The sequence below is a fragment of the Equus caballus genome, chromosome X, assembly GCF_041296265.1.
Source record: "Equus caballus isolate H_3958 breed thoroughbred chromosome X, TB-T2T, whole genome shotgun sequence".
NCBI lineage: Eukaryota > Metazoa > Chordata > Mammalia > Perissodactyla > Equidae > Equus > Equus caballus.
In genome coordinates this window covers 132,533,361-132,560,290 of record NC_091715.1, presented here as the reverse complement: position 1 = coordinate 132,560,290, position 26,930 = coordinate 132,533,361, and the positions used below count along the sequence as shown (strand labels likewise).

General features: G+C 37.8%; 1 protein-coding gene across 8 annotated transcripts in view; it reads left to right on the top strand.

Moving 5' to 3' along the window:
• The window catches only part of ATP11C (ATPase phospholipid transporting 11C), a 172,638-nt gene that overhangs the window by 104,367 nt on the left and 41,341 nt on the right, over positions 1–26,930 (top strand). For all 8 annotated transcript variants that reach the window (XR_011434966.1, XR_011434967.1, XR_011434969.1 and 5 more), the window contains exons 8-20: positions 5,655–5,705; positions 6,707–6,771; positions 7,109–7,190; positions 8,351–8,501; positions 9,109–9,306; positions 13,909–14,070; positions 14,746–14,897; positions 15,895–15,966; positions 18,101–18,174; positions 19,841–19,944; positions 20,387–20,568; positions 22,472–22,735; positions 26,326–26,500. Coding sequence is in view for 4 of the 8 variants with exons in the window: in XM_023633754.2 (XP_023489522.1) it covers positions 5,655–5,705; positions 6,707–6,771; positions 7,109–7,190; positions 8,351–8,501; positions 9,109–9,306; positions 13,909–14,070; positions 14,746–14,897; positions 15,895–15,966; positions 18,101–18,174; positions 19,841–19,944; positions 20,387–20,568; positions 22,472–22,735; positions 26,326–26,500 (1,732 nt within the window). In the remaining 4 variants the exon portion in view is untranslated. The remainder of the gene's footprint in view (positions 1–5,654; positions 5,706–6,706; positions 6,772–7,108; positions 7,191–8,350; positions 8,502–9,108; positions 9,307–13,908; positions 14,071–14,745; positions 14,898–15,894; positions 15,967–18,100; positions 18,175–19,840; positions 19,945–20,386; positions 20,569–22,471; positions 22,736–26,325; positions 26,501–26,930) is intronic.

Below are 26,930 nucleotides of genomic sequence, written 5' to 3'. Positions count from 1 at the left end.
AGTTCTTTTTCTGTTGGTTCGTTGTTAGAGTATAGAAATGCTACTGATTTATGTAAGTTGATTTTATACCCTGCGACTTTGCTGTAGTTGTTGATTATTTCTAATAGTTTTCCAATGGATTCTTTGGAGTTTTCTATATATAAAATCATGCCATCTGCAAACAGCGAGAATTTCACTCTTTTACTCCCTGTATTCGTTTCTCTTCTCTAATTGCCCTGGCCAAAACCTCCAGTACTGTGTTGAATAAGAGTGGTGATAGAGGGCATCCTTGTCTTATTCCTGTTCTCAGGGGGATGGCACTCAGTTTTTGCCCATTGAATATCATGTTGGCTGTGGGTTTGTCATATATGGCCTTTATTATGTCAAGGTAATGTCCTTCTATCCCCATTTTGTTAAGAGTTTTTATCATAAATGGCTGTTGGATCTTGTCAGATGCTTTCTCTGCATCTATTGAGATGATCATGTGGTTTTTATTCCTCAATTTGTTGATATGTTGTATCACGTTGATTCATTTGCAGATGTTGAACCATTCCTTTGTCCCTGGTAAGAATCCCACTTGATCATGATGTATGATCCTTTTGATGTATTGCTGAATTTGGGTTGCCAAAATTTTGTTGAGAATTTTTGCATGTATGTTCATCAGTGATATTAGCCTGTAGTTCTCCTTTTTTGTGCTATCTTTGTCAGGTTTTGGTATCAGAGTGATGTTGGCCTCGTACAATGTGTTAGGAAGTGTTCCATCCTCCCTAATTTTTTGGAATAGCTTGAAAAGGATAGGTATTAAATCCTCTCTGAAAGTTTGGTAGAATTCCCCAGGAAAGCCATCTGGTCTTAGGGTTTTATTCTTTGGGATGCTTTTGATGGCTGTTTCCATCTCTTTCCTTGTGATTGGTCTGTTCAGATTGTCTGTTTCTTCTTGACTCAGCTTTGGGAGGTTGTAAGAGTATAAGAATTTATCCATTTCCTCTAGGTTATCCATTTTGTTGGCATATAGTTTTTCGTAGTATTCTCTTATAATCTGTTGTATTTCTGTGGAGTCTGTTGTTATTTCTCCTCTTTCATTTCTGATTTTGTTTACTTGAGCTTTCTCTCTTTTTTTCTTTGTAAGTCTGGCTGGGGGTTTGTCAATTTTGTTTATCTTCTTAAAGAACCAGCTCTTTGTTTCATTGATCGTTTCTACTGCCTTTTTTGTTTCAATTGCATTTAATTTTGCTCTGAGTTTTATTATTTCTTACCTTCTTCTGACTTTGGGTTTTGTTTGTTCTTCTTTTTCTAATTCACCTAGGTGTAATTTGAGATTGCTTATCTGGGATTTTTCTTGTTTGTTAAGGTGAGCCTGTGTTGTGATGAATTTCCCTATTAATACAGCTTTTTCTGTATCCCATATGAGTTGGTATGGCATGTTATCATTTTCATTTGTCTCCAGATATTTTTTGATTTCTTCTTTAGTTTCTTCAATGATCCATTGCTTGTTCAATAGCATATTGTGTAGTCTCCACATCATTGTGCCTTTTTCAGCTTTTTTCTTGTAGTTAATTTCTAGCTCTATAGCATTATGATTGGAGAAGATGCTTGTTATTTCAATTTTTTAAATTTATAGAGGCTTGCCTTGTTTCCCAACATATGGTCTATCCTTGAGAATGTTCCCTGGGTACTTGAGAAGAATGTGTATTCTGCTGTTTTTGGAAGGAGTGTTCTATATATGTCTATTAAGTCCAACTGGTTTAGCTTTTCATTTAATTCCACTGTTCCCTTGTTGATTTTCTCTCTGGATGATCTGTCCATTGATGTGAGTGGGGTGTTGAGGTCCCCTACTATTGTGTTATTTTTTATACCTTCTTTTACGTTTGTTAATAGTTGCTTTGTGAACTTTGGTGCTCCTGTATTGGGTGCATAGATATTTATAAGCATTATTTCTTCTTGGTAGAGTGTCCCTTTGATCATTATATATATTGCCCCTCTTTGTCTCTCTTTACCTGCCTTATCTTGAAATCTACCTTGTCTGATATAAGTATTGCAACACCTTCTGTCTTTTGTTTTCCATTAGCTTGGAGTACCATCTTCCACCCCTTCACTCTGAGCTTGTATTTGTCATTGGAGCTGAGATGTGTTTCCTGGAGGCAACACATTGTTGGATCTTGTTCTTTAATCCATGTTGCCACTCTGTGTGTTTTTATTGGAGAGTTCAATCTGTTTACATTGAGGGTAGTTATTGATGTATGAGGGCTTAATGCTGTCATTCTGTCACTCGTTTTCTGGTTTTCCCGCATTTCCTTTGTTTCTTGTTCTCTGTGTTTTCGTCTGCCCATTGAATTCTGCAGTGTTTTACTGCTGTGTTTTGCAGGTTTTTCCTTATTTATGTTTTGTGTCTCTGTTCTGCTTTTTAGTTTAGTGGCTACCCTGAAGTTTGTATTCAGAAGCTCGTGCATAACATAGTCCATTTTCTGATGGCCTCTTATTTCCTTAGTCTAAACTGATTCAGTCCCTTTCCTCCTCCCTTCCTAAGTTATTATTTTCATATCTTATTCCAACTTGTGCTGTGAATTTGTGGTTAAAGTGATAAGATTGTCTTTGTTTTTGGTGTTTTCCTTCCCTTTATCCTAATGCTATAGTTGAATATTTGCTATCCTATTCTGATTCTATCTGTTTGTCTCCTTACTCTGTGTTTTGTGACCCCTTTCTCCCTTTTTTCTTTTTTCAGCTATGAGTACCTTCTTGAGAATTTCTTGTAGGCGGGCATCTCGTGGCTACAAAGTCCCTCAACTTTGGTTTGTCTGGGAAATGTTTAATTTCTCCTGCATATCTGAAGGATATTTTTGCTAGATGGTGTATTCTTGGCTGAAGATTTTTATCTTTTAAAGTTTTGAATATGTCATTCCATTGTCTCATAGCTTGTAAGGTTTCTGCAGAGAAATCTACTGACAGTCTGATAGGGGTTCCTTTGTAGTTTATTTTCTTCTGCCTTGCTGCCCTGAGTATTCTTTCTGTCATTCATTTTTGCCAGTTTTACTCCTATATGCCTGTCTGTAGGTCTTTTTACATTGACAAATCTAGGAGATCTGAAAGCTTCCTCCACACACATTTCTCTCTCATTCTCTCATGCCATTTGGGAAGTTCTCTGCTTTTATTTCTTTGAGCGTGCTTTCTGCTCCATTCTCCTTCTCTTCACCTTCTTAGATACCTATAATTCTTATGTTGCATTTCCTCATTGAGTCGGATCTTTCTCGGAGAGTTTCTTCATTTCTTTTTAGTTTCAGTTCTCTTTCCTCCTCTGTCTGGAGTAATTCAACATGTCTATCTTCAATTATGCTGATTTGCTCATCTATGATGTCCACACGAGCATTCAGGCAATCCATATTTTGTTTTATCTCTTCCATTGTGTCTTTCATCTCTAGTATTTCTGATTGATTCTTTATAGTTTCAATCTCTTGTGAAGTAGCTCCTGAACTTGTTGAATTGTTTCTCTATATTTTCTTTTACCTCATTGAGTTTTTTGATGATAGCTATTTGAATTCATTGTCATTTAGTTTACTTATTTCTGAGTCCTCAGGACAGAATTCTGGGGATTTATTGTTTTCCCTCTGGTCTGGAGCTTTGATGAATTGCCTGATGCTGGAACTATAGGGTTTTCCCATTGTAATATTATTTGGTTGCAGTTACAGCCTATCGCCACTGGATGGGAGTTGAGAGCCGCGTACTCTGAGCCCTCTGCCTTCAGCCTAGATGGTGCAGCATGGCGTGGGGGGAGCACTATCTCTTGTGTGCAGTACCCCGTTTCCCCATCAGCTCTCACTATCTGGTCTCCTGGGGTCTTGGCTTGATGAGTTCACCCCGCGCAAAAGCTTTCACCCCGTTAGAGGGCTTCCCTCTAGGCTGCAGGGGCGCTTGGGATTCCTGGGTGATCCTGAGGATGTGCAACCCCTCTCTCACTCCTTCCCTCACAGAGCCTCCCACAGCAGCGATCCTAGTCTTTAGGGGAGGGAGTGAAGTTCTCTCTTACCCCGTTCCGGCTCCTCCGAGGGGTACTCCAGCCTGTCCGCCCTCCATTGTTTGGCTGCCGTGACTCTCCAAGGATTCCTGTCCTATTAGGATATTTTCTGTTGGAATATGGTTGCTCCTTTTTGTTGTATGTTGGAGGGGAGAGAGTCTGGGGCAAGCTCACTCTGCCATGACGCTGACGTCACTTCACCTAGAATGACAGGTTTTATCCCCAGGTGGGCCAATTAATTTCATTTTATTCCATCATTACAGATGGCATCCATTACCTGTTCCAACCATCTGTTTAATGAATGCTCTTGGTCATAATGTGGGATCAAATGATTGGGTGTGACTTACACCACTGTCCGGTAGTGTAAAAACAAAGTATCCATCCTACTACAAAAACAATGCCCTCCCTCCTTCCTGTCATTCCTTCTTTCCTCGTTCCCTTCTTCTGTATCCACCTTGATAGTAGGAACTAGGACCACAAAGCAACACAGTGGTTCCCTGCCTTCAAGGAGCTCACAGTTTACAAAGGAGATAAAATAGTAAAGCTAGGTTTATAGTACAGTTTGATCATAGAGGTGAGTAAAAGACCCATGGAATCACACAAAAGGGAGTGACTGATTCTGCCTGAGTTAGAGAATAATATATATCTCTGCATATTTGTAGGACAACTCCTAAAGTGTTCAGTTACCTTAAATATGAAGTAGACTTTTAAGGCAGGGAAGATTATTCCTAATTTCTCTAGATTGGATTGAGTGCCCTTGCTATATGATTTCAGAATACCTTGTACTTCCACCACATTAGTTGTAGTTACTCACATTGTAATTGCCTGTTTACTTATCTGTCTTAGGGCAGGAAACATGTCTTTCTTGTTTATTAGTGTATCTCCAATGAGCAGACCTTCATATTTTGTGTATATAGTAAATAATAGTTCCATTTTTCTGAAAAAAGTTAAAATGCAAATTATGAAATACTCATAACATTCTTGTTAAGGAGGGGTTAGGTCTTTTCACCCCAGTTTTCAGAAATGCAGATTACCATATGCCTAGCCACATTAAGTGCTCATGGGAAGCTCACTATTGAGATCCCTTGCAAGACACAGTTTGTAAATTTCCTAGACAGTAATCAAGTGTTCACTGTCTAAGAATAATGCCAATGCTCTGGTTTTCAAAGGGTGATCCTGGGCCAGCAGCATCGGCCTCACCTCCGTACTTGTTGGAAATGCAAATTCTCATCTGAATCATAAGCTTTGGAATGGGGCCCAGAAATTTGTGGTTTAATAAGCCCTCCAGTGATTCTGATGCATGCTCAAATGAAAACTACTAACCAATGGTTTTGAAAGTTATGTTTTAGCACCAGAAACCTTTCTTCACATGAATCTAAAATAGAAGCCAATTAGAAAGTATGAATGAGAGGGATATTTTGTGCATGGACAATGCCAAGTAGATCTTGAAAATCAATTTTGAATCTTTGTTTACATTCTTATAATCCATAATATTACACACCTTATCAGTTCAATGTAACTTTTTTTTCAGATATATATATAGGCTTTCATAATTCATTCAGAGTCTTATCTCTTACATTATTTGTATTGATCCATTCTCATATTTGTGGTATATAGATTTTACCTGGATATAGAAAACACATCTGGTATCATGTTCTTTTTTCAGGTTTGTTGGACGAATCAATATCCGTAATAATAATCTTGAGGCTGTTGCCAGGTTAGTTTGTTATTCCTTTAATCTGTTCTTTTAAGGGGGAATATTTCTCTTTTAAGTCCACTGAAATAGCCAATGCTTTCTTTTATAGAGAGGGAGCTAATGGTGACTAGACCTGGAGTAACTAGCCAATATCCCACTAATAGGTCTTGAGTAACTAACTTTGTGATTGGTAGGGTTGTGGTGGTAGAGGCTTTGAGTGTGTGTCCTGGGAGGGAGGTGATATTGGAAGTGATGCTGAGGGTTTCCAAAATTGCAGAGCTCCAGATACTTTGACTGATATTTCCAAATCTGTTCTAGGCACTGTATTTATTGTCCTTGGTTGTGCAATGGCTGACAATATTGGAAGTATACCAAGAGACCAGTGGATTAAGGGAGAGTGGTTGAGGGACTAGGCAGTGGATAAAATTCTGGAAGAATTACCTGAACTTAAGTAAAATGAAAGACTGATCACTTATAATGAAGCAATTCATATAAAAGGGGATGTCTTCTTTCCTCTTCTGGCATCCAGTTAATTACCTCAACTTTTCCATTTGGCCTTTATAGCCATGCACAAAAGTAAGTTAAAGAAATGCCAAGTGCCCAATGATCCCCAAAAAGGCAGGTTAACTCTATAAATATGTCAGTGTGTCTTTCCCACCTTGCCATTTGCTTGCCCAGTCTTTTATCTGTCACCTTCTCTTTCTGTTTCTTCTTGTCTATTGCTCTGTCCTGTTCTTGTCTTGCTTTCTTTGACTCATAACCCTTTTATCTCTCTGTGCATCTCTTTACCTCTGTGTGTTGCTGGCTACTCCTGTATAGTGTTTCCATCCATGCTGTACCCTCAAGTAACTTCAGAGGGAAGGATCTTTCAGTTCATCCTGGGGAGTTAGCAGATGACATAAGTAGACAGATGCATTCTGAACCCTTAGGAGATAAATGTGTGTTAAAGCAAAATATGTCCCCAAAGTTGATGATGCTATTTATTGGGCTGTTTGGATAAACTGTGTTCGTTTTTTATTTAGGTCTTTGGGACCTGAAAATCTCTTGTTGAAAGGAGCTACATTAAAAAATACCAAGAAGATATATGGTGAATAATTTTTAAGATATCCTTATCAGAAATATGCTTTGTAAAACCTGTGCATAAATAGTGCATGTTAAAGATTTAACATGGCAAATAATGCCATTTAATCTAAGCCTATTTTTAGCTGTTGGGAATTTTTAAGTTGGTAAACTGTCTTGAAATATAACAAATGAACTTTGTAGAATTAAAATTATACCATAAATGATACAGCAACTGACGAATAGAAGAGGCTTTAGAATTCGTACTTTTATAGGCTAAAAAAATTGATAGATCCATGTGGCTGGGAAGTTGGTTGGCCATCTCAGTTGTAACCTTGTTTTCATTGTATTCTCTTATTCCTTAGGAGTTGCTGTTTACACTGGGATGGAAACTAAAATGGCTTTGAACTACCAAGGCAAATCTCAGAAACGTTCTGCTGTTGAAAAGTTAGTGTGTACCACAATTTCTTTAGCTGTTATTGAATTGAAATAGTTGCATCTCAGTAATTCCGAATAACATCCATAACAGAAATACATCAATTATAATAGTGGCTATCATTTTAAGCACTTTTTGTGTTCCTAAAACTGTGCTCAGTGATTTGTATGTCTGATTTGGTTTAATTCTCTGAGTAGCTCTGCAGAGTAATTCCTGTTAACCTGTCCACCTTACAGACGAAGAAATGGTCTCAGAGATGATAAGTGATTTACCTAAGCTCACATAGGTATTCCAGGGCAGAGTTTAGTTGAAATATAAAAATACTTCCTTTTGCTGCTGGATAATGGTTTGGAGTCCTGGTTGCTATATGTGAGGAGATTCTATAACATAGATAATAGTCTTCTGGTCAATATTGAAGTGGTACTTGGGAGAGCTTCAAGCCAGTTGCCACTGTCATGGACCTGACTATCAGTGGCCTGGATGTCCTGTATATCAGTGGCACCCTCTCCATAGCTCTACTTTCAGACTAAAAGAATCCACGCTAAGCTTGAGGATTTCACATTTGCTCCCCCACTCTCTACCCTAAACCTTTAGTATTCAGGGAAATGGAAACAATTTACTCCTATAATGGTTGAGTAGGTAATGGGGTGTATGTGTGTGTCCTGTCGCTTTATGGGCTCCTTACTAAAGGTGTGTTAAGCTTGTTTTCCATTGCACTTTTGGGAGCATTGGTGACCAACAAACAGGTCAGGGCTGACTTTTCGATTTTAAAGATTTTATTTTTTCCTTTTTCTCCCCAAAGCCCCCTAGTACATAGTTGTATATTTTTAGTTGTGGGTCCTTCCAGTTGTGGCATGTGGACTGCCGCCTCAGCATGACTTGATGAGCGATGCCATGTCCGCGCCCAGGATCCGAACCAGCGAAACCCTGGGCCACTGAAGCGGAGCACGTGACCTTAACCACTCGGCCACGGGGCCGGCCCTGACTTTTCCATTTTATCACTTGAGGGTAATACTTCTGCAGTGATAACTGACATTATACATAAATGCTTGTGCTGTGGTTACATACTGTACACAGGAGAAACTTTAGAAAACTGAACAGTTTAATTTATACCTGGTTGATATCTTAAGTAATTAGATAGTTTTTAAGTTCATAATCTGTTATTTTTCAGATCCATTAATGCCTTCCTGATTGTGTATTTATTTATCTTACTGACCAAAGCTGCTGTATGCACTACGCTAAAGTATATTTGGCAAAGTATCCCATATAACGATGAACCTTGGTATAACCAAAAGACCCAGAAAGAGCGGGAGACTTTCAAGGTAGTTTGTTTTATGCTAAAAATTTTAACTCTAGTGCTTTGTGACCAAGCCACCCTTTATTGAAATGCTGCTCAGATAATGATACCTTTTGTTAGCTTCTGAGTTTTTTCTTGGTTGTATGGTAGCTATAAGCCATTAAATATTTAAGAAGCTTTAGAGATTTTTTTCTTTTACTTTAGGCATCTGTGCTTACTTTTTACCTCTTTCATTGAGTTTTAAGCAATTGGGCAAGCAGCTCTGGTATGTTAATATAATATGAGCTTGTGATATATCTTGACAGGAGCATAATGGATGCCTACATATAAACTTTGATCCTATATTCATATCTAGAGGTGAGGAGAGCAGAGAACATAATGAAGTGAAAAAATATTATGTCAAAAGGTATATTCACTGAAAAATAATGATAAAATTGACGGTGTTTTTAGATGTTTTTACATACTGTGGTAATAATTTTGACCAATGATAGTGTCGTTGAGAAGTTTCTTCTTTACACCAAGAGCAGTGCTTTCAGCATTGAAATAAAAAGATAGAAAATTAACATCTTTATATTACACTTGCTTGATGGAACTGTGTATCTGATTAGCATGAACTATTTCTTTTGTTTTAGGTTTTGAAAATGTTCACCGACTTCCTGTCATTTATGGTTCTATTCAACTTTATCATTCCTGTCTCCATGTATGTCACAGTAGAAATGCAGAAATTCTTGGGCTCCTTCTTCATTTCATGGGATAAGGACTTTTATGATGAAGAAATTAATGAAGGAGCCCTGGTTAACACATCAGACCTTAATGAAGAACTTGGTCAGGTAGAACATATTTTTACTTAAAATAAATTAACATAGTGGAAATATCTTTTCTTTTAGTCTGGATTGCCAATGTATGTGACCATTTCACATTTGGAAATGTGATTCAAAGAAAATTTCTTTATGTAGGCATGTAATGAAGGCAAGCAATGTTTTCATAAGCTATGGCATCACTTATTTTGCTGGCATTTTTGAGAAAGATCTCAAGTTATATGTTAAATTTGAATGTTACAGAAATTCTCTTTAAAACTCACCTGATGATGTTAGATGATGAGTTAGTGCTTTGGAACAGGAAACATGTAGTCTTCATCAACATCTAAAACCATTTGAGTATAAAATATGAGGTGGTAAATAAAGCTATTTTATAAATGCATTTTGTTCCGTAAACTAAGTTGACCAGAGTTGTCCTGTTGACATTTTCTTGATACATTTCTGATCAGATGGAATATAGACCTAGCAAGCAGAGTTGTTTATTCCAGTGCAAGACTTGAACTGAAAGGACAATGTGAGGGCATGCACTGCTCAAAATGCTTTTTGCTTCATATACCAGTGTAGCCCAGGCTGTGATCTCATTTCTAACCCAGGTATATTTGTTTTTTAATGCATTGTAGTCTAGTTTTAATTCTTTCAGTGATGACTTCTTGCATGCCTTTCTTATCAATATTGAGAATTTTTTTTCTTTTGTCTGAATTTTCTGTGTGTCTTGTAATGATCTTCACAAGCCAAGGGAACTTTTTGGCTTATATTTAATTCTCATGATATTTAGAATGTCAAGGCTGTGGAAATGTCATTTCTGTGACTGGGAGATGAAAATTCAGTTAATGGAACTGTGTGGCTGGAACAGGGCCTCACACTTTTTGTAAATGGTGCCAGTTTGCATCTACACCTCAAAACTCTCCTCTTGAATTTAGTCCCCTTCTGCCCTTGCTCTCTATTTCTGTTCTTTACACAGTCTTTGCCTAAATCATAGTACTCTCTTGATAACTACAGTCACAAGGGTGAAAGGACTCACCAGATATCATTTTATTGAGACTTAACTTAGGGACTCCAGGATCCCAGATGATAGAATCTGCATCCCACAGAGATACTGAGTTACTAAAGATAGAATAAGAAATGAATGAATGAGTGATTTTTCCTTAGATATCGTCCCCAGAGGATTCTTTTGTAGGTGACTTCAGCTTCCACAGCTGACCTTAGCCTTTTGAAACCAGAAGTTTCCGTCCAGAGACAGAGATGTCTCAGTAGAACTACTCTAGTCCCAATAAAAGGCATCAGTCTGCAGCATTTTGCATGAAAAAAAATTGAGTCACAAGCCATCTCTGGGGAACTTTCCCCTGACAGCTGATTTGGTTGAGTAAGTCTCCTATTCTAGATGCAGTGCCTGGCTGTTTGGATTAACCTACCCCAGGATGAACATGGCTAACCCCAGACTACTGCAAATAGAACAGCCATCATTCCACATGTGACAGCTAATGCTCACCAGAGACTAGCAGGCTGTCCAGCCAGGTTTCACTAGATTAGACTCTTTAGCAGATTCCATATTATCTATGGAAATGTAATCTTGTTCCTATCATCTAGACTCTGTTCACACTGCAAAAAGTAAAGTGTAGCTTTGGGTAATGATCTGGTAAATTTGATCTGTGAAAAGAAACTACAGTTTTCATTTCAGCCACCGCTTCTTTCCCCGGCCGAAACCTGCTTTTCTGGATGTGATTGTCGTTTAGTCAAATCTCTTAAGTCAATAGCAAAACCGCCACTTCATTTTTTATGGTGTAGAAACAACTTGCCATCATTATTAGCTCATATGTGTAGAAACTACCTGAATGAAAATGCAAAGAAGTCTTTAAGTAGTTTCTTAGGCCATTTAGAATTCAATGGAGTGGTACACACAAAATTAAGAGTAACCAGTTTCCTCTTTGATGAGTCATAATTTAAGATATATGGGGCTTTTCATGTTACTAAAAGCACTCTCAGTTCCCATCAACACCATTGCAAACACTTGCTTAACCTCTTTAAAAATGACTCACATTGGTATTAAAAAAAATAGGAAGATATGTTTAAGACAGTGTTTGACTTTAGAAACAAAAAGCATATTGCTTAGTTCAGTTGGAAAAGAATGTGGTCTTTTATGATCAGGTATCAGTCTTTTAGACATCCAATGGTTTCAGCTCATCTTGAAAAAATTGTGGGAATAGTCTCCTGCTTCATATCCCTGCCCAGTCTTGCAGCTAAGCCTAATGATATGTCTAAGTATGTACTCTGATTCTAATAATTCAATCCAGCAGTTATATATTGAACTTCTGCTATGTATCTAGGATATGTTCTTGCTACTGAGGTTACTATTATGAAGTAAACAAGTAACCCTAGTTGTTCACCATCTAGTTGGGGAAACACACATATCATACCTAACTATAGCAGTGTGATCATAATCGATCAGAAAAATCAGGGAATGTGGGATAACGTAAGGAATCCAGTACTGTGTGAATTTGGTCAAGTCAACAGCAGTGACAATCAACATCTATATAATACCTTATAGCTTACGAATATATTTATTATTGAGCTTCATTTTGTAATCTTTACAGCTTGTGCAGCAAGTTCGGTTATTTAAGGTTAATATTTAAAGTTCAGAAAGATGAAGAGATTTTTCCAAGGTCACAAAGTTAGTAGGTGGTGGAGCCAAGACTTGAGTCCAAATGTTCCACTGGGTTGAACAATAGAAAAATTTTTGACCAATTTTGACCTACAAAATAGGCAATTTCATGTATTCAATCTTTAGTTCAGGGCTCCTTTTACCCTAGAACAGCGATCTTACTTTAGGCTCTCAAAATGATAGGTTTGAGCTTGCAGATAGAGAGGGACCTTTCCACCAGGCTCAAACATACCTACTGAAGAGGAAGAGGCTGCTGAGAGTCAGAGGCAAGCAGTAGCCGCTCACTCGTTAGCTCTATCTCTCCTTTAAATGTGAGAATACTTTTTAATAGCAGCCCATCCCCTCCTCCTCATTTCCTGAGTATAGGGCATATATTAGAGCAGTGATTATCGAAATATGATCCTGGGACCAGCAGCATCAACTTCACGTGGGAACTTATTAGAAATGCACAGTATCCGGCCCCGCCCCAGAGCTACTGAATCAGAAACTCTGGGGACATCTCCCAGTGATCTGAGTTATAACAGGTCCTCCAAGTGAATGTGTTATATACTACAATTTGATAATTACTGTATTTGTATGTAATTTGTTGTCCTATACCTGTGAGATTAATTGTACGCAGATCCACAGTGGACAAACTGTTATATATAGGTAAACAATTATATTTTATATATTTAAAACTACTGCCTTTGATACTCATAAAAGATTTCTGAATGAGTGAATGCTCATCCAACTGCAGGAGGTACAACAGCCCAGATCAACCTTCAGGGAGAAATAAGGGTTCATAATTTTGATCAGAAAAAGCACCTAAAGGATTTCATTTTAACGGGAAAAATCTAGACTATACAGGAATAATACCACTTGGATTAGTTTAAAGAGAATTCAAACTTGGCTGGCTAACAGTGAAAAAAAAAGGAAGATTGGAATGCTATATTTGTGCCAATGCTGCTACCGTGAAAAGCTTTGAAAAATAATTAGAAAGCAACTAATGCTGGAGTTCATCTTTTTCTCTCTTACATAATAAAAACCTTAATCTTGCATTTACGCTTGTTCCTGTCAGCCAATAATTTTAGCTATTTAAGCATAAATTGCCAAAAGGGAGGATAAAATTGTGGGTTTTCAAAAGCCAGATGTTATAAATAGCAGAGATAAAATGGAAGTGCTCAAAATGTCTTATTTTTCATGGAAAATTTATTTCATAGCTTATTTTTTGCATTATTTATGATAGTATGCTTATATTATACCTTAACCTATCATTATAAGCTCTACTTTTTTAATTTGGAAACTTTTGAGGAGTATCTGAAAATATACTTAGTATGTGGAAAGAAAGTTCAATTATGTTTTTGATAATTATTGACTTACTGTTTCTCCTAATTAACTGTTAACATTCTTCATTTCCCTGTCTGTCTATATTCTGTAGCTCTTATATGCATTATATGACACAATGCATTTTACTTCAATCTAGTGTATTTATAGAAAATTTTACTTTTCAAGGAAAAATTTTGTTACCTCCCAGTTAATTTAAGTTTCTATCAAATGTTGTGTGTGTGTGTGTGTGTGTGTGTGTGTGTGTGTGTGTGTAAAGTAAGTGGTCAGTATATTCTTCTTTCCCACTTGGAAAATTGACTTTTCTTTATGTAACTTCTTTATATCTAAACCGGTAGTTGTTAAATCGAAGGGTTCTTAGTTTGATAACAAATCTCCACATTTTTCCTTCCTATTAATCTTCTGTGTTTGGGTAAGTTTACCTTAGACATCTGTTACTATTTCATTGTCTTTAAAAATACTCCTTCATTTCTCATTTGATAATAGTGCTTCTGTAATTACCTGACATTTAATAAGAAGTCTTAGAAAAAGTGATTTTCGATGGATATGGAAATAGCCCTGCGTTACAGCTAACTAAAAATTAATCACATGGAAGAACGTAAAACTGCATATGTATGTGTCCTTGTTTTTAGGTGGATTATGTGTTTACAGATAAGACTGGAACACTCACTGAAAACAGCATGGAATTCGTTGAATGCTGCATAGATGGGCACAAATATAAAGGTGTAACTCAGGAGGCTGATGGACTCTCTCAAACTGATGGACCCTTAACATATTTTGACAAAGCAGATAAGGTGGCATTTTCTGCATTACCATTTTACCTTGAGAAATCAATCTGTACACGTGTTAGCCCTACATAGTAGAAATGATGAATTTGAGTGCATAACACAGACTTTTGAATAACCGTTTGTTTGTTCTTTTGACTTACGTTTCTTGTTTTACTAACAACTCTGGAATTTGTAAACAAGTAGAATTTGTAAGTAGAGAGAATTGTGGGAAATGGCATTTGGGTAAAACTTTTCACTTGCCTGTCTGTGTAATAATAATATTTTGTGCTTTGTCTTTAAAAATATGAGCTGCTCCAAGAATGATATCTATTCAAATCATTCAAGTCCCAGGAGTTCCTAGGCATTAAATGAACCAGAGTGTCCCTGCACCTGAGCTGTTGCTAGATGGTGAATTAGACACTGAATGAACACTTATAGGCCATGAAGAACTCACTGCTTTGGTTGATGGCACTACAGTAGCCTGAATGAGATAACATAGCCCCTAGGGTATGTTAGCTGAGAGCCAGGAATGCTGTGAAAGATATAGCTCATTTGAATATTAGGAATTTATAAATTTCCACTAGTCAGTTTGCTGGAGGTTATAGCATTCTCTCACATTGATATCTTTCTTCTGTTCACCGAATAGTTAGCAAGCGATCAAAGTGAAAATAATACAGTCATCTTTCTGCTACTGTCCAACAGAATCGAGAAGAGCTCTTTCTGCGTGCCTTGAGTTTATGTCATACTGTAGAAATTAAAACAAATGATGCTGTTGATGGAGCTCCAGAATCGTCTGAATTAGCCTATATGTCCTCTTCACCAGATGAAATAGCTTTGGTGAAAGGAGCTAAAAAGTAAGAACTTACGTTATGCTAGATGAATAAGTTCTAGAGCTCTCCTGTACAACATTGTACCTGTAGTTAACAATGTGCTATTTTGTGCTTCTAAATTTAAGAGCGTAGATCTCATGTTAAATGTTTTTACCACAAACAACAAAAAACAAAGGGACACAAGGAAGTTTTGAGAGTTGTTGGATATGTTTCTTACCTTGATTGTGGTGATGGTATCATGGTGTTTGCTTGTGTCCAGACTTATTAAATTACGCACATTAAATATCTGCAGTTCTTTATATATCAATTATACCTCAATAAAGCTGTTTTAAAACCCTGAGATAAATTGTAGAGAAATACATTAGCATTTTTGAAGAGTGAAAAAAGTAAACACTTTTGTACTTCTCCTGAGAAAGTGAAATCCACAGCAGGACAGGAGGTAGTTTTTTCTCTGTTTGCTCAATAACTTTATGTTGTAAATATTCTTATTCTTTAATAAAAAGATAAACTGCTTTATCTGAAAATTTGTGAAAGATTCCCAAACCTAAACAGTTAAGACCAAAAAGAAAATAGCAAAGCGTAAATGTAACTTACATTATTATTTATGCATATCAGCCAGAAGTCTGAATCATACTGTATTTTGCAAATCACATAACAGTGGCCACTTTTTGTACAACTCATGGTTTTTCTGCAGTGCTCCCAACAATTGTGACATCATTTGGTAACGTACAGTCCTGTTTTACTGATGAGGCCCAAGATGATTAAGTGGCTAAAAGGTCACCCAGTGTATTAGCTACAGAATTGGAATTACAAATTGCCTCTTCCTTGGTTACAATTTGTGGCTGGGCATTGACTTGCTCTGTGTTATCATCTCAGCCAGTAAGGGAAGTACAGTTATAGATTGAGAGCGTATGAAAGAGAAAAAAACAATAAACAAGTACGAGTAACCCCAGTGGAAGGGAAAATAAATCATTCTTTAGAGATACAAAAAAGTCTTTTTTTTCCCTATTGTTTTTGACAGGTATGGGTTCACATTTGTGGGAATTCATAATGGCCATATGAGAGTAGAGAACCAAAGAAAAGAAATAGAAGAGTAAGTATATTTGATGTTTGTCACTTCTGTGTTTGATGTTTGTCACTTCTTAACCCCCCAGTCAACCTTAGGTGGATTTAGGAAGGGCAGCAAAGGAAACTGATTGCATCTATATATGTAAGACTCTGATCTCCCAGTTCAGAGTTTTTTGTAAATGTAATTGGAGTAGGAGAAGACATTTTTCATAGAATGGCAGAAACTGGGATTTGAAGTGGAAATGATTCCCAGTTGTTTCACATGTGGGTCCAGTAGCCTGAATGAGAGTTTGCCTGGACTTGCTTTCTGAAATTTAAATGCCTTTTCAGGTCTCTGACACATGCTCTAAGAAAAATCAGTGAACAGGCATTAAATCTGCTGTCCAGAACCCAGCCGATCACTCTGGGATTACAAGTCCAGCCAATTGTGGCAGCTTTGGTGTCAGCTTTGTCTCGTTCTAGACGCTCAGGTGTGAGCCTCAGGGCAGTTCTCTAATAGTAGCAGTGTCTCCACATTTCCTTTTTTTTTTTTTTTTTTTTTTGGCTACAGAGATTCCAACTAACAAAGCAATCTTAGCTTAATAGCAGATTTTAATTAGGCTCTGTGATTAATTTGAATTCCTTTATCTGAGCTTGAAATGTAATTATCTGACTTCCATTCTGGCCCGTAGCATCTCCTGAGACCTATCTCAGAATCCTCTAATACATGTAGATGTGCTTGGGGAATGTGTCCCTTTGGGGAAGGATGCTCAGAAGTCAGAGTGGAAGCCTGTGTGGCCTGACTGCCAGGAGCCCAGAGTCATTGTCAGAGTCCAGATTCTACCCAGTTCACAATAGTGCCCCCATCTAGCCAACACCAAATGAGATGCTATATGTAAATGTCTTACACACACACACGCATCCCAAAACCTATGACATGCTTGCTCCCATCAAAAATAAGCTTTGTAGTAAATATTTTTAGGTCAAATACTTACATCCAAGTTGTTTATTTTCAAGAGAAATTTCCTCACATTTTTTTCCAGTAATTAACTCTTATTTTTATTCTTCACATCCTTCCATTTGATTAATACCCCAGCCATCCACACACAAATTGATCATGTCATTCCACTGTTTAAACCCTTCAGTGGATTCCTATTGCTCTTAGGATAAAATTCCAAATCTCTGAAATGGCCCACAGTGTTCTCAGTTCCCAGTCCCTGCTTACTGTTGCTGTTTCCCCATCAACTAGGTTTCAAACCTTAGTGAACTATAGTCATATGTCACTTAACGACGAAGATACATTCTGAGAAATGTGTCAGGAGGCAGTTTCATTGTGCAAACATCATAGAGTACTTACCCAAACCTAGATGGTATAGCCTACTAAATACCCGGGCTATGTGGTACTAATCTTATGGGACCACCGTTGTATATACAGTCCATCATGACCAAAATGTCATTATGGGGCACATGACTGTACTTTGAATTCTCCCCATGGGCTATGTGCTGTCATGCTGCTGTGCCTTTGCACATGCTCTTTCCACTACTCGGAATGCCATGGTACCCCATCTTCATTATATCACTCCTTCAGAACACAGCTCATGCACAACCTCTTCCAGGAAGCCTTCCATCAAATGTCTTCCTTCTGTGGTCCCACGTCTCCCCTGGGAGTTCCTTTATTACAGTGTTTGGCAGACTGGGAGGTAGTCATCTCATTACCCTCTGCCTCCCTTATCATATGGTGAGCCCCTTGAGGGAAGGGACTCAGGCAGATTCATGTTTACTCTCCAGCACCTAGCACTGTGCCTGACACATGGTAGGCACTCCATAGATTATTAAAATAATTGACAGGGTGTGACTATTTCCACACCCCTCCAGATATGACTTGGCAGTCAGCTCTTTGTCCCCCATTCCTACGTAGTCCTTGCCATTTTACGTAATATAATGAGAGCATATAGATACCCCTTAACCAACACTGATGTCCTCTGACCACATGTTCTAAGTGCAGAGAAATTCCAAAGACACAATGGAAAGCACCAATTGTGCACAGCCAGCAACCCTTACCCTAAGAGGAGAGCTCTGTTCATTTAAGATGTTTAAGTATCTTAAGATATTCCTGTTGTGTTTTATTTTACCCAATGTAGTCTAGGTATTTTACTTTTTTCATTCTTCTTCTCATAAAGGTATGAACTACTTCATACCTTAAATTTCGATCCTGTCCGCCGTCGTATGAGTGTAATTGTGAAGACTCAAGCAGGTATGCACTTTTAAAACTTGACTTTTTCCATTTGTAGATTTGTATGTTGATCAGCTATTTCAGGGAAGATGAACATTTCGTGTGGTAGTGTATGATTACCTAAAGTCATGCAAAGTACTAGCTTTTGTATATGCCTTAATGTATTTGTGTAAGTACATAAGTTCAGTTTGCCAAATTGTTAGTGGCAGGACCCCGGTATGACAGTTTGTATGTTTTCTTGGAAAGGTAACTCTACTCTTCAGTCCTGGATGTCTAAACAGGAAGTGAAAAGATGACTTTTTTATAGTTCAGGGTCCTGACCAATCACCAATATCTACATGCAGCATCCCAGTACAATTGTGTGGTTTGAGATTACTAGCAGTAGAATCCTTGAGTGTAGACAGTTGCTGGTTATCCCTCCGTGATCTTCCTAATTCCCCACTGCTTTCTATTGTCTGGAAGCAGGTGGGCTAGAGATGGCTAAGGGCTGGACTGCTGGGAAAGGCATTGTGATTTTACTCCAGCACTCTCTTTGTTCGACAGAGAAAAGCAGCTTGCCCTTTGAAGGGGAACTGGTACCATCATCCCAGGGTTTCCTCATGTCCCTGGGAGAGGCCATAGTGGTTGGGATGTCTTCTGCTCGGGTTCAGCAATACCCGTGGGGGAGCCACTCTTGCTTCATTTGTGGGCTACCAGATGCCTCTGTGTCTGTGTGTGTGTGTCTGTCTCCAGGTGGTTTTTCAAAGTATCCTTGAGTGGTTTCCTAGTAATTTACTTTTTAGTGTTAAATCTGTTCCAAATTCCTTAATGTGAGAATGGGAAGATATAGACAGACCCTTGTGAAGGTATCCCACTTTATTCATACTTTGTGGTGTGACTGCAAAGTCATGAAATTGATTTCATTATGTAAATGTAGAATTTGTTTTGTGGCACACTGGATATGTGAGAGAAAATTTTTTAAAAAACACTTAACATTTGAAATACTTGCTGTTCTTACCTGTCCACAGGCACATATGTGTTCTGTTGCAAATGGTGAGATGTCTGGGGAAGTGATCTGCCAAGGGCCTTGACCTCAAAGCTACACTTTTTTTTTTAACTTGTTGAACTCATAACTTTGCCTTATAAGGATGAAGTGTCTTTCTTAACGCTCAACTGTGACTGCTTTCCTGGGCACATGGACTGATATAAAGCATACTTGTACTAGCATTCTACATAGCTATTTTCAAGTTTCCAGTAAAAACCATCAAGCCACTGTTTTAAAAGCTAACTTGTATTTTATTCAAAATGATTTTATTTTGTTTGAGGTTGAGTTTGGTCCTTGACCAAACTATAGATGCCACATGTGCACTTTAGACTGTGTTGACAGCAATTTCAAAGAGAATTCAGATGCAGCTCCTTGACACAAGCACAGTCTTCCATGATTCACTGGAAGGAAGTATGTTTTTAACAGAGGTGCATGTTGTAAACTCGGGTTGTTAGTTGTGTCCATATTGGTCTTAAGAGGCAGTGAATGTTGTCCTGATGGAGTAAAGGTCAAGATGTTTCATTCCATTTGGGTGAGCAGTGCAAGACTGGCTCAGGTCAAACAGTAACTGGGTGGGAGAGGCCACCTTAATAGTTACCTGTTATTACAATCCCAATACCAGTCTTAAAATTCTAAGTCAAGTACTTTGGTTCTTTATTTTAGGAGACATACTTCTCTTTTGTAAAGGAGCAGACTCAGCAGTTTTCCCCAGGGTGCAAAATCATGAAATTGAGTTAACTAAAGCCCATGTGGAACGTAATGCGGTGGTGAGTCTACGCCTCTCCCCACAGCGAGAGAAAGAGAAGTGTTGGATATGGCTGTGTTTATGGGATTGCTATTTAAATGACTGTTTAAGTGAATTTTAACTTATTTTTATGGTCTATTTTTGTATTTAGGGATTTAGTGATATTATTTTCCTTATTTTAATATAAAACATTACCCTGGAGCAAGTTTCTGTTCTTAATTTGCAGCCTTGAAAACTTTTCAAGAATCTTTGTTTTCTGTTTTGCTTTTTTATTTTTTTACCCCAAGAGCTATTATTCTGGGCCTAATTGAATGTTACCTTTTTGTTGCAATCTGTTCATTTTTTTTAACTAAAACTGTGTCAGAATTTCTCTTTTGTGTGGTAAAATAAGAGTATTTACAGAGAATGTGGGGTTTTTTCCAGTTATGATTTGGATGACTAGAGATCTCCTCCTTTGCTTCTAGGATGGGTATCGGACACTCTGTGTGGCCTTCAAAGAAATTGCTCCAGATGATTATGAAAGGATTGACCGACAGCTTATAGAGGCGAAAATGGCCTTACAGGACAGAGAAGAAAAAATGGAAAAGGTTTTTGATGATATTGAGACAAACATGAATTTAATTGGAGCCACTGCAGTGGAAGACAAGTAACTAGAAACTGATATTCTTGTTATTTTAATGACCAGTCAGTTAGAGTGGTATCTGCTCAGATTGGTAATTTACTGTCAAGATTTGAAAGCTTTGATTCTGCTCTGTGTGTACACCAGATTTTCAACTGTTTGTGGTAATGATTTTTAAGTTAAATATTTGTGACTTAGAAGAATGAATCTGTCATCTCTAAGGTCTTTTGAATATTTACTAAGCCATCCATTTATTTATGCAAATATTTATGAAATAGTCTTACTATGTGTAGGGAAATTTGTGCTAGAGGCATCGTTTGAGCTGGTGCCTGGTAGAATGGGTAAGATTTTGACAGAGATGAGCAGAAAGGAAATTTAAAGCAAACAACATTAAAGCTCAGTCTAACATGGTTTAACAGACTCGAGCATGTTTTTGCATACTTTAAAATAATTTGTTTTAGCTATGCAAGCTGAGCTCTGCCAGATATGATTGTAAGGCCCCAGCGCTGATCTGCCTGAAAGAATAAGTTTTAGACTCTTAATATTTTAGAAGTTTTTTTAGAAATTATAAATGCAAATTGTGAGAGTTAACCAAACAGAAAGTTAACATATATTCACCCCCATTGGAAGGTATTGAAATTCTAATGAAATTCGCTTAATCTAATTCCCTAGTTCTTCTCTGGCCAAAAGGAACTCAAAGTATTGCTCTTCTTCTATCCTTGACTTTTAGAATTATGCTTAAGTTTTCTTTCAGAATGGTTAATTTTCCTGTTCTTAAAGCTCCTCAGGGATGGGGATTTGCTAACTTCCCTCAATATTTCATTAGAATATGTTTGGCGCTTCCTGTTTTGAACCATGTCAAATATTTGTATGGTGAGATACAAAAAATACTGAAATATTCTAAAGTGACAGTGAGCAAGAATGTTTAGTGAGTTTTTGAACATTTTAGCTAAGAGTGATGATTCTCAATTCTGCCATTGGATACCAGTTACCTCAAGAGATGTCGTGAACTTTTCCAAATCTCATTGTTTGAAATTCACTTTATTTTATTTATTTTTTTTTTATTAATGTTATAATAGATTACAACCTTGTGAGATTTCAGTTGTACGTTTTTGTTAGTCATGTTGTGGGTACACCCCTTCCCCCTCTGTGCCCTCCCCCCACCCCCCCTTTTCCCTGGTAACCACCGATCAGATCTCCTTCTCAATATACTAATTTCCACCTATGAGTGGAGTCATATAGAGTTCGTCTTTCTCTGACTGACTTATTTCGCTTAACATAATGCCCTCGAGGTCCCTCCACGTTGTTGTGAATGGGCCAATTTTGTCTTTTTTTATGGCTGAGTAGTATTCCATTGTGTATATATACCACATCTTCTTTATCCAGTCATCAGTTTCTGGGCATGTAGGCTGGTTCCACGTCTTGGCTATTGTAAATAATGCTGCGATGAACATAGGGGTGCAACGGACTCTTGAGATATCTGTTATCAGGTTCTTAGGATAGATACCCAGTAATGGGATGGCTGGGTCATAGGGTATTTCTATTTTTAACTTTTTGAGAAATCTCCATACTGTTTTCCATAGTGGCTGTACCAGTTTGCATTCCCACCAACAGTGTATGAGGGTTCCTCTTTCTCCACAACCTCTCCAACATTTGTCGTTCTTGGTTTTGGATGTTTTTGCCAATCTAACGGGGGTAAGGTGATATCTTAGTGTAGTTTTGATTTGCATTGAAATTCACTTTAATAAGTAAAACTATGCCAGCGATAACACTCTTAGAAAGAGTAGAAGATATAGAAGAAAACTAACTGTGGTAACATGTGAGGACTCCAGAATTGCTGTGAATTGTAAAAATACTCTCTTTAACAAGCCTTCTTGCAGAATCTGTCAGGAATTTTCGAGGATAACAAGGTTTCCTTTGTGTTTCTCAGGCTCCAAGATCAAGCAGCTGAGACCATTGAAGCTCTCCATGCTGCAGGTCTGAAAGTCTGGGTGCTTACTGGGGACAAGATGGAGACAGCCAAATCCACCTGCTATGCCTGCCGCCTTTTCCAAACCAACACAGAGCTCTTGGAACTGACCACAAAAACCATCGAAGAATGTGAAAGGAAAGAAGATCGATTACATGAATTGTTAATAGAATATTGTAAGAAGTTGCGGCATGAATTTCCTAAAGGTTCTAGAAACCTTAAAAAGTAAGAAAGTGCACCAGTTTCTTATATTTAGACATTAGTACAGATGTAACTCACAGATGCTTATGCAAAAGGCTCCATTTTCTATAATTTATCATTCTTTGTTTGCAGGTGTTTTATTGTTCTAAGTTTAAACCTTCCATGAGGATTTGGCTAATGGCCCATTTGAGATTATTCCGCACTTTCCACTTCTCCTTTAATTTAAAAGAAAACCTTGCATTACTCAAGGTTTAGAAAAGTAGTTTAATTTCTAAATGTTTAGGATCTTGGTATTTAGCATTGATATTCTGGCCTGGGCTATGTTAAGAGAAAATACTACTTTTCACAATCTCTTAAAATGAATGTAATAAAACCAGTCTCTATAACAGTTTTCATGCATTTTGAGGTCATGGAGCCATTTTCTCTGTGGATTTTCGTACCCTAGAATTCCAAAGGGAACCAAATACTTGTTAACATGGCCACTTCAGCTCTGCTTTCAGCTAGCTTGCTTAAGGAGAACTTGTGGAACCTAAAGGTCTCAAGGAAAGTCACTAATCTACAATAATTCAGTTCTCAGAGATATATTTTCCTATACTTACCATTAACTAAAGCTTAGCCTTGTCTGAACCAATTACTGGAATTCACCTTGGCCCTAAGCAAATTGATTTTCTCTTCTGGAATGCCACAGGATGTGCCTGCACTAAGTCCAAAGACCCCTAGATAATATTTTCCATTTCTTGAGCATGTTCTTTGTTCCAGGAAGAATATTAAGCTCTTTATATAATTATTCTCATTTAATCGTCAAAACAACCCAGTAAGGCAGTCTTATTTTCTTCATTTTACAGATAGGGAAACTAAGTCTCAGAGAGACAAAGTGACTTATTCAAGATCACACAGCTAGTAAGGAGCGGAGCAAGTCTATCCAATTCCAGAGCCCATGATTTAACAACTATGCTATGTCTGTATCCTCATCTTTAGTGTCTGAACAAGCTTTGAAAATGAATAGCCCACATTCATGAGGCTATGGCCAATTCTAAAACAACTGTTCTTCTGGTACTTTGGCATCAGTGAGAGTAAACCAGTTTTTATTAATTGCCTATGATAAATGTTTCCTTCCTTTAGTCAAATGCTACGTATAAAGGCAGTTCAAATTGCATGCGTTTTACTTGTCCATTTGTCTTAGTCTGCTCAAGCTACCATAACAAAATACCATAGACAGGGTGGCTTAAATAATGGAAACTTATTTCTCACATTTCTGGAGGCCAAAAGTCTGGGATCAGGGTGTTAGCATGGTCAAGTGCTGGTGAGGTCCCTCTTCCTGGCTTCCAGAAAGCTGTCTTCTCTCTGTGTCCTCACATGGCAGAGAGAGAGGAAGCTCTGGTGTCTCTTCCTCTTATAAGGCACTAATCCCATCAAAAGTACCCCACTATCATGGCTTCATCTAAACCTAATCATCTCCCAAAGGCTCCATCTTCAAATAGCATCACATTCGGGGTCAGGGCTTCAACACAGGACTTTTGAGGGGACATAATTCCGTCCATGGCATCATTCAGCAGCTCTGGGGGTGTTTTATAAAAGCCAGGGCTTATGGAAAACTTAACCATCTCAGAACATCCCCTCTTCCTGGCTCGTCTGTTTGGAGTTGGGTATAGTCCTTCCCCAGGTTACACAGACATCAGACCCAGAATCACTTTTGCCAGCTTCTGCTCCTTTCTCTCTGTCACTTCAAATCAGCCACCAAGCCTTCTCCATGTTCCCATTCTCACCACTTCACATCAGTGAGTACTAGCAACACTCAGATTCCTAGCAGCTCATGCCTTGAATCCCTTAAGTCCCTTTGCCTGATGAGTGGTCCTTAAGTGTAAAGTACTGCCCGTGTCCCAGCCCTCCTCTGAAACCTTTAGTGATTCTTCGTTATCTGTAACATCAGTTTGCACCAAAGGCCTCAAGTGATCTTTTCAACTTGCTTTCCTAGTACACCACAGTATCCATTCTCTCCCTTCACCTCTTTCTGTCCTGTCTTTCAAGTTCCATTTCAGATATCACACCTCACAAAGAACCCACTGTTCTTTCCTGTGTGTATTTATTATCCCAATCACTGGATATTAACCATTTAATATCTAGTTTGGTTGGGTATATTCTCTCATGTATGATTCTGTCACTCCAAGGAGATTTTCTGTTCTCCAAGGGAAGAGTAGTTAATAATTCTCTCCCTCCTTCCATATGGCCTACTTACAGTTGATGTGTACTAATATTGCTTGATTGATTATTGAGCCACTGTTTTCTGCACATGAGGTCGGCTCTGTGAGTAGGGGAGCAAAACACGAGAACACATGATTATATCTCTGTAATTAGTGAATAAAACGTGCTCATAAAATTATGAAGCAAAATATGGATAAATATAAACTATTACAGTGTTAGCACTATACACGAAAGAAATATGGAATAAAGGAATGATGAAGCATATTAGGCTCTCACTTCTCTACTCAAAGTTTGTTCCATAGAGCAGCAGCTCCATTATCACCAGAAGCTTGTTAGAAATGCAAAATCTCTTATCCCCCTAAACTTACTGAATCAGGATCTCTACTTTAACAAGATTCCTTTAAACATTAAGCTTTCAGAAGCATAAAATTAGACAAACAAATCTATAATGATGAGATCCTGCTGTGTCTAATACTTTCACTGCAGTAGTTCTCAAATGGCGCCCAAGATTCTCTGAGCAAAAATTGATTAATCACTGTTTTTTTCTTAATTGCAAAAAAAATGAAATGTTAGATGGTAGAATTTTCTCATTTGTAAGTTTTCCCCCATATGGTTTTCTTAAATACTTGGCACCTGTTACATTTGTCTTTCCTGGCACTTAATATCTCTTAGTCTTGGCTATGCATGAGAATTACCTAAGGAGCTTTTTAAAACATACTTATATACATAACCAAGCCTTACCCAAGATACTCTGATTTAATTTGTCTGGGAATAGACCTAGGGCATGGGCAATTTTTAAAAGCTGCCCAGATGATTCTAATGGGAAAACTATGGTTGAAAACCACTAATCTAGTATAAAATGATGCTTATTTAAGGAACATATATCATTATGGTATGGTATTTGTTAACGAGCACCATGTCTTTTATGTACTGCATCGTATTTGAGCAGCCAGGTCTATTCATAGGTTTTGTCATTCAAGCAAAGATACAGTATTAGGAAAAGACCTTCTTTGATTTGTATGCCCCAAAGCCTTTTTGTCTTTTCCCTTTATTATTAAAGAGTTTTCAAAATGACTCGTGATTTGTCTTCATATTGGAATGTGATTAATTGATCTGTAATTTCCAAAATTCACCTTAAGTTTCTTACAGAGACTGGCTGCTAAATGTCCATTATTTTTATTGCTTTTAGAACTTAATGTCATCTATGTGGACAGCTCGAGCCTCAAAGATGTGATGGAAAGTCTCTGTTGTGCCATTGTTAGAGACAGTTGCTGCTTTAGAATTTCCTGGTCCAGGAACCAGATTGATGATAACTCTTTTGTGGGACCCTCCTCTTTGTAGTTTAAAAATAATCAGGTTCCTAAATAGAGATGTATTATAGATTCAAAGACAACATTGTTTTTCTTTTTCAGAGCATGGACAGAACATCAGGAATATGGATTGATCATTGATGGCTCCACATTGTCACTCATATTAAATTCTAGTCAAGACTCCAGTTCTAACAATTACAAAAGTGTTTTTCTACAGATTTGCATGAAGTGCACTGCAGTGCTCTGCTGCCGTATGGCACCGTTACAGAAAGCCCAGGTAACTGAATTATTACTTAATGTTCCAGTCCAGGTACTTTATATACATATATGCAAATGTTCACTTTACTTTTAACTTGTTTCTTCTTCAAAAAGCCTTTATTACCTTATTACATCTTCCCTGGCTTTTTCCTCTGTGGTCATACTCAAGGGTCTTCCCACCAATTTGAATTAAATTCACCTTGTTGTCCCCACAAGCTAGCTGTCTGATTCCTCACCTCCAAACTTCTCTAATGAGTGCGTGGTGCCTGCTGCCTCTCTTCTACTGCTTCTGGCCCCCTATTTCATTAGCCCCATGCATTCGTTCTTCTCATCTTACTCTGTTGGATCTCCTGGAGGAAACAGTGACCTCCTTGCTGAATCCATCATGCTGTCTTCCGTTCTCCTTATTTCTCTGCTGCAGTTGACACTATCAATTATATCCTCCTTAA